We start from the raw sequence: 12328 nt of genomic DNA, 5'->3' as shown, positions 1-12328 counted from the left end.
GATAACTGAATCCGACCCTCATAGAGCCCCATGCATTTTAAAATCCTTCTCAGTGTAAGCATTTTCATCACTGTATCACCCACTGTGCCCAGTCTCGTCATGTCTCAACCCAAGCATGAAGTACAATTTAAATCGTGTTAAAGAGCCACGTTTACTATCAGTTCTCCACACACCGTTTCCTCAGAGTAAAAGTTTCACTATCACGTTAAAACGTGATAGTTTTCATGTTATAACGGAACACTTTTCACTTTCAAAGAATTCAAAACATATTTATTCAGTAACATGTTAAATATCAAAAAAATAGAATAAAATGCTCCTGAGCAAATCTTAAAGGTCAGACTTCAGATGTAGCCTAACCTCCTTTGTTATCAACATTTTAATAAATCACTTTAATTTAATTACACATTTTTTCACAGTAACTGTAACGGATTACAGTTACATTTATTTTGTAATTAAATTACCTAACGCAGTTACATGTAAATAGTCTATGCTCTCCAACAATGACCTTGTTTGTAGTCCGAGGTCCTGACAGTTTAAAAGCCGCCTCTTTTATTGTGGTGGTCTGTGGGGAAAATAACGCTGCAACCATAGACTGTATATGGCTGCAACAAACGCGAGTGAACGGCGGCATGGATTTTATTCTGAAGGACTGTTGCAGACAGGAAGTATCATCGTTGATGCTGCTAGTGGAAGATAAGCTGTCAGTGCTGCGGAACAAACAAACCATAACACAACGTTACTGGAAAGAGGTTCTTTGAGCAGTGGGTAAGGATATACTTGTATTTATTTAAAATGAAAGACAGGCGTATTGTGTCTCGTTATAAATCAGCTTTAGCTTGTTTATGCTGTCAATCAACTTCAGTCGCAGCGTCATCTTCCAGCGCAGCTAACGGGAGCTGTTTATAACTTATAGCATTAGCTAGAGGCGAGCAGCTAAGGAGCTTTTTTTTTAAACAGAAAACGTAATTGAATGCAATAGTCATACTTTGCTTTGTTCTACTGTAATATATAGAAAATCAGCAAACATCAGCAAACCGACTGACCGCAGTAAAAAAGTGACATGTAACGCTGCTTGCTAACGTAAGCAGGGGCTTCAACTGAGATCACAAGACATGTCATGTTTGCTGCACACTGAGTTGGCCCACATGAATAAATGGTGAAGCTTTCCTCAACGGTGCCAGTGCAGAAAATTTAGAACAGCTTGATTGTGTATATATATATATATATATAATTTTTTTTGCATGTGTTCACTCATTGGATATTTAGATTATTTTATAATTGGGATCATTGTTCTGCTGCTTCCTGTAATATTCAATGAGAGTCACGTATCTGCCATCGTGTGACCTTTTTGACGCCCCAGATATGCTTGTAACGACGTGCAAATCCTTTTCCGTGTGTATTTTCACAGATTTCTTCTGATTAGTAAAGGCAGTGATACCACGAGGTAGTCACATGAGTGAAAAGGATGAGGCATAAACAACAAAGGGGCAGCTTGAGGAGAGATCCGCTGCACAGTGTCTGACACCAGGAAGGGGTCTGCTGCTTGTAAAGGCCCTGCACAAGCAGCCCCCTGTGTCCCCCTTAACTGAACATATGCAATGAACAGTACTACTCAGCCCCCTGCCATCATAGATGGGGATGTGGCCGTCAGCTATGTGTTGGTGCCATTTCTCCTCATCACCATCGCAGGAATAGCTGCAGCTGTGGTAAGTGGCTTGATGGCACAGGATACAGAGCTGGCTTTCTGAAAAATATGCTGCTCCTACAAGCTGTCATATATGGAATATGTTAAGTTTAGTGAAAATAATACCATCAATTAAAAGGCACCATGAAAAGTCAAAATTGACAGACTTATAATATGTAAACTGTATATGTATAACCCTCTTTATTTTGTGTTTCAGGTCATGTATATACGTAAGAAAAGAAGGTAAAGACTTTTGATTAATGCATCTATTGATTTCACAGCACAGTGCTTTTATGATAAACTTGATTGTATCACTTCTGCAACTGTGTGATTAATGAAGTCTCTCTTCCTTTTATTTATTTTTTGGCCCCCTAAGAATTGACAGACTCCGTCATCAGCTGTTACCAGTTTACACATATGATCCATCAGAAGAGCTGAATGAAGCTGAACAAGAAATGTTGTGGAGAGAAGAAGACACAAGGGTATGATACACCACTGGTTTGCAACCCTCTGGACATTTTTATCTGCATGTGGGATACGTTGTCAGTGTGAAATCAGATGAAACACCATCAAGAAAATTAGATTTTCTGAGTCAAATTGAAGAATTTTTTGAATCATTTTACCATGAGGAAGATATGTGTTCTCTCAACTGGTATGCATGCTTGATCTTAATACAATTGAACACATTTTCAACAAAGGACAATGGTAAACCACATCCACCACACCTTGTTTTCTCACAGTATATACTTTCTATCTGTGTGGTTGCCCCTGGTTCCGCCATTTACTCAGAGCAACAGTTCCTCAATTGTTTACTCACTTATTACTTCCTCCCTCACATACAAAAGAATGCACTTAGTACGGTAGAGCATACAATAGTAGGAGTATAGTAAAGAAAGTTTATCTGCAAGCCTTCACACTTCTGACACAATTGTTTCTACACAAAATTTGACCTTTTGTGTAATTTAAGGCTTTTCTAAAAACCAGTAAAGCCTACGTGAGCAAGTACAAGTAGCTGTCATGTTACCTTAAGGTCACACCAAGAATGCCCTGACTCCTCCCCTGAAGATCTTCTGATACTCGTGGTGGTATACATATCTTAGTTTTGGAGATTTTGGTTTTCCTGGTTGATTGCAATAATTCTAAAATGCAATGAGTCATGAGAAACACTAGGTGGCAATGTTGACTATGCACAAAACTGGGAAAAAAAAGTTTGACTTCAAATTTGTGAAAATGTAAAATGGGAAAAGTGCCATCATATCAAGTTCTGTATTGGGCTAAGTGACTATTGATATGTCATTTTTAAAGGGTCACTCCACTCAAATCACACAACACATTGTATCATTTACTCCTACTGGTATTTAGTCTTGAAGATAGTTTTTCTGCTAATCCAATACAGAGAAAGTGAATTGAATTTGCGGTGCTTAAAATCTTAAAGGCAACATGTCTTTCCAGAAACAGTGTCTCTGTTTCGAAAACATTTTCTGGAGAGACATATTATTTTGAAACATTTCAAATGTGTCTTAATGCACAAATTAAATGTCATTAATACATATTTATTACTATTTTTTAATGCACTGACAGGAGCTGGTGAGAAACAATATTTCATTTCATTTTGGGTATACAAATATAATTTTAGTGGAGTGACAAAAAAACCTGTCAGGCGGCTTTCAATCTTATCTTTTTAAATGTGTCAGAATATATCTCTACATATCTACATCAGAATTTTCTGAGAACTGAAACTGTCATTATAGATTGATATCACAGAGTTGATACCAAGCACCATTGGTCTGTGTGTGGTTAGGTCGAACGTTATATGGCCTCATTTGAATCAATATTTTTTACTTATGTTATGCCTTTTTAAAGAAATACTGTGCAACACTAAAATGTGCTTTGCATTTTATGTCCTCAGGTTGTACAAGGTTGGGCCAGAAGTTATCAACAGCGTCGCCCTCTTCTGACCAAAGATGTCAATGCATGATGGTAATAAAACCATAACATACAGTAGAACATTGAGAGTGGAGACGACCTTTAGCTGCAGACATCAGTCACGTTTGATGAGTTGTTTTTTTGTTTTTTTTTTGCTGCCATCTTCTGTTATCTCTGAGTACATCAGCAACAGTCAGCATTTTTGTTTTTCCTGTGCAATGTATGGACTCAGTGGCTGTTCATTTGTGAGGTTCTGATGCCAATCCTGTGTGCCTAAACTTATTTATTGGAAATTATTTATTCAGACATTTTTTTTATTGTGGTATTCAGTGACACATCTCACTTAAGAAAGGTGGAACCTTTCTAAAGATACAGGCTCCTGTAGGTTTACTTTGTTTACATTATATAATGTTGATGTGGGCAACATGCGGCAAGCAGTTATGTTCCTGTGGGTTGCAGTGGGCATTCACACCGACTATGATTTAGGGGCTGTGTTCAAGATGTGGTATGAGTATAAATGCTGTGCACTAGATAAAAATCATTACGCCTGCTGTGAGAAGGTTAGTGAACTAGATCGCTTGTTGTGTGGAGGGTATTTGCAGTGCATTACAACATAATACATATACAAAATAAGTCTTCTTTGATTAAGTACTGTTTGAAAAGAATGAAAATAAGCTGTCAGGATTAGGTTGGGTTTGGTGAACTTTATTTCAGTTTCAAATTGACTCAAAAGAATGAACACGCCCTCTTTGGTTTTAATTTGTTCAGAATTTAAGTAGCTGCTACACAATCCGGATCTTTTTGTGGTTTAGCCAAATCCTATGACTCCTATCAATGGTATGAAAAGCCAGATATGGAAGTAAATAATACCAACATCCTCTCATCCCCAAAATGAGCTGTGACTAGTGCCCTAAATATGTCCTGTCTGCAAGGCATGGCACCAGCACAAACTTACCTCCAGCTGAAGAATCTATTCAGATGAATGCCAGAGGTCTGACTGTATCAAGCACTGGACAAACTTCTTCTTTTTTTTTGTGTGTTAATGAATTGAATCCTTTCCTGACCGTTATTTGCCTTTTGCATTTGTGAATGTAAACTACATACACTATAACTGTTAAACTGTCCTTGAAGGTGGACACAAGTTTAACAAGTCATATATTGTAGTGGTTGAGTATAGAAATGTCTCTGACAGCTAATACTCAAACTTTTGACATTATCAGGTATGACATATAGAGGTGCTTCAGAGTGAGTGTAAGCTTTTACATACAAGTTGTTTTCAGTGGTCAGCGAGGACCTTGAAACATCTTTATCCCCATGCACATGCTGGGCTCCACCAGTCATCTTTACATCTCACTTTTCATTTTCTATGCATTGTGAGGCTTTTACATTTTTATTGTGTGAACATGATGGATTTGCACTGGTCAAACCTAGTGAACTCTTCATAGAAGGCTCTGATTTCAGGTTGAACTTGAAAAGTCAAAGAATCACTGAAGGAAATTTTAAATGTGAATTTGGCAGCACTGTTATGAATTTCATCTTTCAGACTGTTGTACTATTGTTGCTTTGAGAGATAATTGAGAAGGCTATTGATTCAAATATTGGAGATGTAAATAAAGTAATATAACTTTGTCTTGTTGTAATTGTTGTTCGCACTAGTGATCCTAGTGGACTTTTACATTTCTCAAATTTAGTGAAGTCCATAAAATGAGGAAAAATATTGGTCACTGTTTCTCAAAGTGAAAGATGATGTACTCAAATGTCTTCTGTTGCCCTAACCAAAATTCACCAAAAAATATTTAAGTTTATTATCATAGACTGAAGAAACCAGTCAAAGAAGTTGCAACCAAGGAATTGACTTTCTTGAAAAATCCGAGATGATTTATTACTTAAGTAGATGGCCATTAGTTTAATGGTTAGCTAATTGATGAACCAGCAAATCGTTGCAGCTCTACAATGTAATGTAACATGCATGATGAGACTTTGGGAGGAAAACTACGAAAATGGAGACATGCCTCAGAAAAAGTGAGAGAAAAATGACAAAGAAAATTCTCTTTATTGACCATTTCTGATACAAATTGTTGTAGGGCACCATAGAAATATAGACATTGTACATTTATATACGGTGTACATTAAAAAGAATGATCCCATCCTAATGAGTTTACAGTATATAAATGAACGGTATGTAGATGGTTGGTATGTAAAATGAAAACTGATATTGTCAAGAGTAGTCCCAGGATTTTGAAAATAGACATGAAATGACCATTGTACGCGTTATGGCGAGGGTGGCCGTGTGCAGCAGTGTCAAACACATGGCGGCCGACAGAACAGTTAAGTGGAAAGAGCGCCCAGTCTGTCACAAACACACAAACATTTGTCCATGAAAATCTGAACCAAACATTTCAGTGCACCAGAAGAATTCTTTTTTTTTTTTTTTAAAAAGGAACACACCTGCTAATCTACCACAGTCAGCGAACACAGTCGTCAAGCTGACAGGTCTCCCTGACTTGCTTCACACATTTAACACAACCTGTCTGCAAGCTCTGGTTATGAACGAGCCGAGCCGTGTTGCGCATGTACACAATCACAAACTTGACATCTTAGATACCTCATTACAGTCAGGTTTAAAAAAAAACAAAAAAACAAACTAAACAAAACAACAAACTTTGTAATAATGACATCTTTCCAACTCATGCCAGAGGTTACATTTAAAAACAACAGAAACCAGTTAAAATGCAATTATATGGTAAAGTAAGCTGTTGAGTGAGGTATGATATTCCAGGCCTTGTATTGCCTGTTTGCAGTTTTCCGGGTTTCGTAACTGAGGTTGTAGCAGCTTAGGTGTGTGGAAAAACCCAGTTAAGTGGACTGTGACCGAGGGTTCCCTGACACTTAGAAATACACAAACAAACATCTTTTCTTTTTTTCCTGTATCAGACAGCATACAACACGTCGTCAAAAAAAGACCAAGAAAGTATATTACTGTACCAAGTGATGACAGGAGGACCAAGCTAGGTGAAGCAGTGAGAGCTAAATGGAATGGAAAAAAAAAAAAAAAAAAAAAAAGTACAGACCTGTTGGATAGTAGTGCCACCAACTATCCTTTTTTTTTTTATACAATCAAACTCTGTGTTTGACCAATTGCAGTTTGCCTTATGAGTGATTGAGTGAGCGCTTGGAAACTGAGGACCATGTGAAGACAAAAGATGTAACAGCATTTGTAAAAGCTCCCTGAAGAAACGACACTGATGCTCTCAGCCTAGAACTTTGCCGACCCTATCCTTAAAAACATACACATTACCATAAGATTTGAGTTTTATTATAACATGAAAAGCAGCACACTCATGTTTTCTTAAATGGTATGTAACCCAAAAAACAAAAAACAGAAACTAAAAAAACAAAAAAAACAAACAAAAAAAAACAGTAAGTCTGATTACTAACGATATACTTTACATCTCCCCACTACACGCCAAGGACTGAGAAGGAAGTTTGAGAAGCGTAACTAAATCTAGACGTCCTACGGGAGAAAGGTGAAGGTGGTAAAAGGTGATTCTGCTCTACTGGTGAGAAGGAGGGGAAGATAGAGAGAGAAAGGGAGAGAGGAGAGAGAGGGTGTGGGGGGAGGGGGGGGGGGGGACGGGTCAGTCGCGCAGATTGGACATAAAAAGAACACATCTACCATCAGTTACCTATTCTCATCCTAAACGAACGCTTGAAGTTCAACTCCATCTATAATACGATGCAAAGGATAGGTTAACCACATCACACAAACACAAAAAACAAACAAACAAAAAAAAAAAAAAAAAAAAAAAAAGAACAGCAAGTATAGGTAAAATTCACCTTTGTCCAGTACAAAACATGGAGAAAAATCTATATGCCCTACCATCTCAGATGCGGGTACAACAAATAAGTAACATTAAGCAGAGGAAATGTCCTACAAACCATCTTTAGGGGAAAAACAGAAACATCCGGGCTCCTAAGAGCGCACTTTTGTCCAGTATAAAAGACTTGTGATAACATGACCTGTAGAGAAAAGGGCTGTTACCTTTCATGTAATTCTTAGATCTATGCTTGAGCAAGGTCCATCGTTCTATCCAGTGCTGTTGCATGATATATGTACTGTGTTGACCCTCCTTTTGGCAGGAGGGCTTTGTCGTGAACAGTGGTCATGTGGTGGCACTGGTGTTGGAGTTACAGCCCAGTTCTTGGTTAACAGTAAGTCAGTATGTTGAGTGAGGTAGCATGCGTTGTGGATTACTGGTCCTCTTCCTCCTCCTCTTCCTCCTCCTCAGATGATTCCTGCGATGCCTTTTCTTCCTTCTCCTGCAACAAGGAGGAGAGGGAGAAGAGAGAGAGGGAGAGAGAGAGAGAAAAAAATAAAAAATAAAAAATCACGTCAGGGCTCAGCTACACCCAAGAAGGAAAAAGCCATCAACATTCAGCAACAATAGTGGCCTGTGATTCATGCCTCAACGCGTGACTCTTTACTTTTAATAACACCAAGTACAAACATGAAGAAAAAAAAAAGAAAAACAAAACAATTTTATAAACCTCTTTGATAAACCACTGTGGCATGAAGAACACCCAGGGGAAGGGTGAGCCATCTGTAGTGAGGAGTGATTCATAAAAAGGAGCGGTGAGTCACAATGAGGCATCCTGCTTTTCCTCTTGCGTTTTCCTCCTCTCACACACACTACTGCCCAAGATGTTCATTCATAAAAATGAGGGGACTAGTTAGGAGGGTAACTTTGGGTCATTCCTTTCTGTGACTAATGCAATCCAGACCTCCTTTCAGAGTACGCCCAAACCACTCATGCACATGACAGAATGTTACTACAAGACCGCAATTTCTTCCTAGATTAAAACACACTTTTTTGACTGGCTGTATATGGTCTGGCAACTCACTTTTTGCACAGTTTAAAAAAATGAAAGAATAATGTTAATGAAAAAAAAAAAATCATGCTGTCAGTGAAACATTTGAATGAATATTAGCATTTAAAATTTGGAGAAATTTTGTGTGCAGGTTCAGCTTTGCCTTTCAACATGACCAGGTGTGCAAGCAAGCAAGCAGCTGCTCTAAATGAACACACGAGAACTAAAATAGCTGTGATGAGTAAAAATGACCCATCTGAGAGGAAGGAGGCAAGCAAGGGAATTAGGAAAATGCAATTTTGCCCTGCAGACATACCAATCATAATTCAATTGGGAGAGGAATGGTTTAACAAATGTGAGCACTGATGTTACACTGTTCGTCCAAGGACTCTTACCTCCTTCTTAGGTCTTCCCCTGCGTTTTCCCCCTGCAGATGGGGCTGCTTTTGCCTGTAAAAGGAAAGAACAGTACAACATTAGAGATACAGGTGGGACGCAACAATGCATTTTGCTGTGATCTTCATGCTCAGTGACCTGCTGATCTGCTCAGTTAAACCAAGACTTGTTAAGGCGATCAGGACATAAACCTATGGGATAAACAATCCATATCTCTACAGAGCTCTGCTTCTAGCTGCCTGCAGATGGCAGTAGTAGCTCTTCAATGAGAGAGATGGAAAGGGGGCATTGGGTTCATTGGCTATTATCTGGAAGGCCGACAGGAACTGCACACAGGGCACTCCAGTTCGCTGGCCACCTGGTCTGAGGCTCAGAGACAGCTGGTGGAACTGAGCAGAGACACAAACCCTCTGCAGCTCTCGCTGCTAAACCTATATCATACATGCATGTGTGTTTCACTCTCGCCCCCTCCCTCTCCTTTTCCCATACATAGCAGTGAAGACAGAGCGCACAGGGGAGCTGGAGGGTTCAGGGCGAGGGAGAAAATCAGTTGTTGCTATGGAGACGACAGGCAGAGAAGAACTAGGACTGTGTGCCGAGTGGGGGCGGAGGGGTGCTTAGTGTCAGCTTGGAAACAGTCTTGCGGCCTCTGCACCTGCACTGCACTGTGCATGACAAGCTGCAGGAAGCTGGAGGACAGGAAGTACAGAGTGAGCATCACTCAAAAAAAAAAAAAAAAAAAAAAGGCAGTAAACCAAGGTCTTTACAATGGGAAACCCTAGCCCGGCTATTTTTGACACCAAGAGGGGAAGCAGCTAAACTGCAGCCAACCAATATATCACAAGCAAACAGCAGGACATCCTTTTAAGAGGATGAGGTTAGCTACCGTTAAAATCTTCATTAACCAAAAGAAATCTAGAGTAGGAAAACGGAAGAGCTTGCAAGACAAGTGTTGTGTCAGTGCTATCATGAAGATGTGCCCCATCTCTAAATTGGGCATCATTCTGGCTCAGAGATCATGTCAACTGTCACTGAAATCATGACGTGTCACCATGTGAAAACATGCCTGCAGACAGCATTGACTTACTTTGCCCTTGCCGGCTGTCTTGTTTTTGCTGCCCTTCGGTCGTCCTCTGGGCCTCTTTGGAGTAGGGGACCCACTGGGTTCCTGACAAGACAGTCGTGGTAAAGTTAGCATAGCACAGAAATGTACAGCATGTTTAGTTTTTATAACAAAAACAAATGTATTTAGGTCACAATAATTTTGGTCACAGGATGGATATGAACACATTTCTACATGACACAAAATGATCTTTTCAAGGTCAGTGCACGTGACACATACTTAAAGGCTGACAGCTGGTCAACACAGTAGGTTGCCATTGTCTGACATGGAGAACTATAGAAAGAAACTGTTGATAGATTCAACTAAAATGTTCATGAGACAAAACTCAACATTAGCTTATACATATCACTGAGACTAAAACATCAGCACTTTTTAAATTAGAGCAGTAGGGGTTATCTTTTAGGGGGTTACCATCACCTCCAAAATGCAAAGGCAAATTCAATGCAAGATAAGGTAGCTTATTCATGTGATAATTTGTGGTTGTAAGCCGTGTCATGACAGACGCATCTCTTGTTGCATTACCAGCTTGTTTACAACCGCAGCTCATAGCAACCGAGCAATTCAATACTAAAACACACCACTCTGACTGACAGCTATACGAGCCATTCTGTGCTTCCACTCTGCTGTGTCATCCATTACACGACCGGCAGAGGTGGGTCGTGAGTGTGGTGGGATGGGGTGGGGTGGTTGTGAGGAGGTGGGGGGTGGGGGGGGTGTAAAACCGGTTTAGGGGTGTTGGATTACAGGTTGCTTACAAACCGGTGAGACACACAGGAAGTTTGTTGTGGATGTCTACGCTTACACTGAGCAGGGGTGAGCGAATGGTCACAAGGGCTCATTGCAGTCATATCTTGATTCTTGATTTCACTGAGAGCTCAGTGGGACAGCAGGAGCTTATGACATGGATATGCATGTTACCTGCAATCATATACCTGAGTCACCTCAGTCTCAACTGGAACAGATGTGAGCTTATGGTTTGTTAATCTAGTTTTACACCTCAAAAGTCCTTTCCCTACAACACATGGGCCTATTGTGTCCTCGTGCATGCAAACCCTGATGTATAATAATTGGCAAACTTGGAAGTATAGATTGGTGCTACTTACGTCAGAGGTTTTTACTTGGGGCTGCTTGCGGGGTCTTCCACGCCCCCTCTTCTCTGTAGCCTCCTTCTCTTTCGGCGAGACTGTCCCCTTGTCGCTCATGTTTGCTTAGCTTTTCAGACCTGGGAAATAAATCACACCGGTCAGGCAGGCTGCAAAAGACAAGGCGTCGAGTTCACGCGCATGCAGCACACAGTAAAAAAAAAAAACGCTCGCGCCATTAAACTCACTGACCGCAACAACAAACCAAAAATGAGCCGGGATAACCGCACACCGGTAACGGGTCTAATAACTCAATTAATCCGCGCTTATTTCCAGGTCTATTTCGGTCTCATCTGTGCTCCATTACACTAGCCGACGGCGCCATACAAACAAGGGATTGACATCAAACCGGCTTGCATGATATTGGCGAAACCCAGCAGGCAGTGAGAGGCCGCACAGATCTGCACAAAAAAAGACTACTAAACCCGACGCTCCCTTCACGCACCGACCATGTTTTATAGAGGCCCGCTTTCTGCTCGGTAGTTGTTGTGGCCGGTGATCGGGCCTGCGCATGAAACTATATCTCAGCATGTCTGCACAGCACACACACACCGGGGTCGTGGAGAGATATATCCACCGACACACACATACACACACATACACACACACAATGGCTGGTGTGTGCTCGGTAGTGGGAGTTGCAGGCTTAAAAACCGTTCCTGCATGGACGCTCACATTTAAAAAAAAAAAGAAAAAAAAGAGAGATAGATAGACAGAGAGAGAGAGAGAGACAGAAAATGCAAGCGGTTGGCTTCGTTTTCTGTAGCGAAAGCCCCGGCCAACAAAAGACGGGTTCACGTTTTAAAGCATGCAGACTCCTCTCGCCGGAGCTCCGGCTCAGTACAAAAAAAAATACATTAAAACAAAACGTTTCTAACTCGCCGAGCATGCAAAGTTTCACTGGTCCGCCGCCGCCTTGCTTGCACTCACCTTTATCCCTCGGTAATAACCTCTACTCTAAATTTAAGACGAAATGTTTCCTTTAAGCCTGGCTGGTTGTACCCGGTTAAAAAGCCTTGCACCGATCTATAGGCTACAGCTTTTATTCGTCAGACAACACACAGCCCGCCCCTTTAAAATCCCAGCTCATGCACCGTTAAAAAAACAGTTATGAATTAGAAAGGAAGAGGACCGATTTTTAACAAGTAGATATGTACTTTAAATCTCTTACCAGCAGGTTGAGAGGTTT

At 40.5% G+C, this 12328-nt stretch overlaps 2 protein-coding genes across 2 annotated transcripts; one reads left to right on the top strand and one right to left on the bottom strand.

The window, feature by feature from the left end:
- Nucleotides 1–686: 686 nt before the first annotated feature.
- Nucleotides 687–5208, top strand: smim29 (small integral membrane protein 29). Its single transcript, XM_053317635.1, has 5 exons — nucleotides 687–765; nucleotides 1409–1706; nucleotides 1902–1927; nucleotides 2061–2166; nucleotides 3594–5208. Exons 2-5 carry the CDS (start codon nucleotides 1599–1601, stop codon nucleotides 3660–3662), a joined length of 309 nt encoding a protein of 102 aa, XP_053173610.1. The 5' UTR covers nucleotides 687–765; nucleotides 1409–1598; the 3' UTR covers nucleotides 3663–5208.
- A 2415-nt stretch (nucleotides 5209–7623) lies between these two features.
- On the bottom strand, nucleotides 7624–12118 carry hmga1a (high mobility group AT-hook 1a). Its single transcript, XM_053317902.1, has 5 exons — nucleotides 12070–12118; nucleotides 11101–11219; nucleotides 9962–10042; nucleotides 8875–8928; nucleotides 7624–7930 (listed from the first exon to the last, which is right to left on the bottom strand). Exons 2-5 carry the CDS (start codon nucleotides 11197–11199, stop codon nucleotides 7862–7864), a joined length of 303 nt encoding a protein of 100 aa, XP_053173877.1. The 5' UTR covers nucleotides 11200–11219; nucleotides 12070–12118; the 3' UTR covers nucleotides 7624–7861.
- Nucleotides 12119–12328: the final 210 nt, after the last annotated feature.

The sequence above is a fragment of the Scomber japonicus genome, chromosome 4 (genome assembly GCF_027409825.1).
Source record: "Scomber japonicus isolate fScoJap1 chromosome 4, fScoJap1.pri, whole genome shotgun sequence".
NCBI classification, from domain to species: domain Eukaryota; kingdom Metazoa; phylum Chordata; class Actinopteri; order Scombriformes; family Scombridae; genus Scomber; species Scomber japonicus.
This window is presented reverse-complemented; position numbering and strand designations above follow the sequence as displayed.

Bases quoted from the DNA above. Each gene is read 5' to 3' on its own strand.
- smim29 (XM_053317635.1), top strand. From the start codon at position 1,599: ATGAACAGTACTACTCAGCCCCCTGCCATCATAGATGGGGATGTGGCC. The intron at 1,707-1,901 runs GTAAGTGGCTTG...TTTGTGTTTCAG, and splicing joins CAGGAATAGCTGCAGCTGTG to GTCATGTATATACGTAAGAA. The intron at 1,928-2,060 runs GTAAAGACTTTT...TGGCCCCCTAAG, and splicing joins TATATACGTAAGAAAAGAAG to AATTGACAGACTCCGTCATC.
- hmga1a (XM_053317902.1), bottom strand. From the start codon at position 11,199: ATGAGCGACAAGGGGACAGTCTCGCCGAAAGAGAAGGAGGCTACAGAG. The intron at 10,043-11,100 runs GTAAGTAGCACC...CTGTCTTGTCAG, and splicing joins CCCAAGTAAAAACCTCTGAC to GAACCCAGTGGGTCCCCTAC. The intron at 7,931-8,874 runs GTAAGAGTCCTT...TCCTTGTTGCAG, and splicing joins GGGGAAGACCTAAGAAGGAG to GAGAAGGAAGAAAAGGCATC.